Genomic DNA, 1,736 nt, shown 5'->3' on the forward strand with positions numbered 1-1,736 from the left:
CAGTGTGGAATTGGTCTCCATCTAAGACAGCTAGATCTGAGACCAGTAGCTCCTTAGAGACCAACAAGATTTTCAGGGTGTAAGCTTTTGAGAATGCAAGCTCCCTTTGTCAGGTAGCACTTGAATCTAACTGTTCTACTGCAGACCAACACAGCAACCCTCTGATACTATCCATCTAAGACTAGGTATGGGAACAAACCAAACCACAAAGCTAAATTCGTCATGAATGTTGCCGTTTGTGGTTCACAAACAGAAATTCGTGACAGGTCTACCATCACGAACTTCCATGAACTTTCAAAGCAGTTTGTGGTGGTTTGTGGTGGTGCATGGATAGAGCAGAAAGCAGGGGTTTACAGTCCCTTTTAAACCCTGCTTTCTGTTCCCTGTGAAAGCTGCAAATAGAGCTGAGCAGCCGGGAGGTGCTCCCCACCTCTCTGCTGTTTCGGGCTGCATTCTGCAGTCCCATTAAAGTTTAACAGGTCTACAGAAGACAGTCCAAAACAGCTGTGGGGAGCAGGCTGGTCCCAGTCGCTCAGCTGTTTTTGGCTTTTTGCAAACCCTGTTTAAAGGGACTGCGGTCCCTTTCAATGGGGTTTGCAGGGCCAGAAACCACGGACTGGTTCAGTTCGCAAATGAACCTCCCAGTTCGATCTGGTTTGTGGTTCAGTTCATGGTTTGGCCCGGTTCGTGCCCATCCCTATCTAAGACTGATTTTGTAAGTGTCACTTGCAGTGCTTTTGTGTTTCTCTTCTCTATTGGTGATCATGCACAAAGGACAGAAATATACTTTTAAATTTGTGTGTAAAATGTTATAGATTGATGCAAGAAAGTGGATATACAATTGCATTCTGGTGTGTCTTCAATTTTTGTGTTATCTTTGAACACACAAATGCATTTTTGGTGCTCAGCCACCATTTTTTTCATAGATGTACAAGCATAATCCCATTATGAATGGGGTTTCTAACATTGGCCAAATTTGCATGCTTCATTTTACAAACTCAGTAATATAGGATCTCTGACTTCTCGACCCAGCCTATCATTGTGTTACAGCAGAGGTCCCTAACCTTTTCAATCCTGTGGGAGCCTTTAGAATTTTGAGAGAGGGTAGTGAGCACTGCCCAAGAATGGGTGATACAGGAGGTGCAGCCAGATCTACAATGGAGCCAAATGCAATGCTTCTCTTCTTGCTTTGCAAAAGAATTTCAGAAGGGGAATAAAAAGAAGCAAAAGAAAGCCCAAGGGGAGAGGGACAAACATGAGGAGGAATAAAAAGAAGGAAAGCCTGAAGGGGGAATGAAACCACACACAGACTAAGGAAGGCCTGGGTGCTTACCAGTGTTCCTGATCCTCCAGTAGTTGTGGCTGTTGTTGTAACAGTGAAAAACCTCATTTGAATGAGGGCAGCCTGGTTTACAATGGCCCTGCCCACTTTCTAAAAAGCTCAGCCGAAGTCACATTGGGGAACCCTGTCTTTCAACACACATTTTGAGGATAAAATATTTGATTCCTTTTGCCATTTCTTCATTTTTCCAGGTTTCTGTGAACCCAGCATATCAAGCTAATGAGCTGGATTTTGTGCTGAAAAAGGTATGAAAAACCTACTGCAGTCACAGATTTTTGCAGTCTCTACAGCATTTCTGAAAGTGCTGGATGATTTGGCTATATATAGTGTTTGTTAGAGTAACTTGGTTTGGAAAGAGGTATAGAAAAATGAAACTCAGGTGAGCAGTAGGGAA

At 43.4% G+C, this 1,736-nt stretch overlaps 1 protein-coding gene across 1 annotated transcript in view; it reads left to right on the plus strand.

Moving 5' to 3' along the window:
• The window catches only part of ACSF2 (acyl-CoA synthetase family member 2), a 103,539-nt gene that overhangs the window by 34,349 nt on the left and 67,454 nt on the right, over window positions 1-1,736 (plus strand). Inside the window, exon 4 of the mRNA XM_015410737.1 lies at window positions 1,534-1,587. Within this exon, the coding sequence (XP_015266223.1) occupies window positions 1,534-1,587 (54 nt within the window). The remainder of the gene's footprint in view (window positions 1-1,533; window positions 1,588-1,736) is intronic.

This window comes from Gekko japonicus, unplaced genomic scaffold (genome assembly GCF_001447785.1).
Source record: "Gekko japonicus isolate JY-2015 unplaced genomic scaffold, Gekko_japonicus_V1.1 scaffold15, whole genome shotgun sequence".
NCBI classification, from domain to species: domain Eukaryota; kingdom Metazoa; phylum Chordata; class Lepidosauria; order Squamata; family Gekkonidae; genus Gekko; species Gekko japonicus.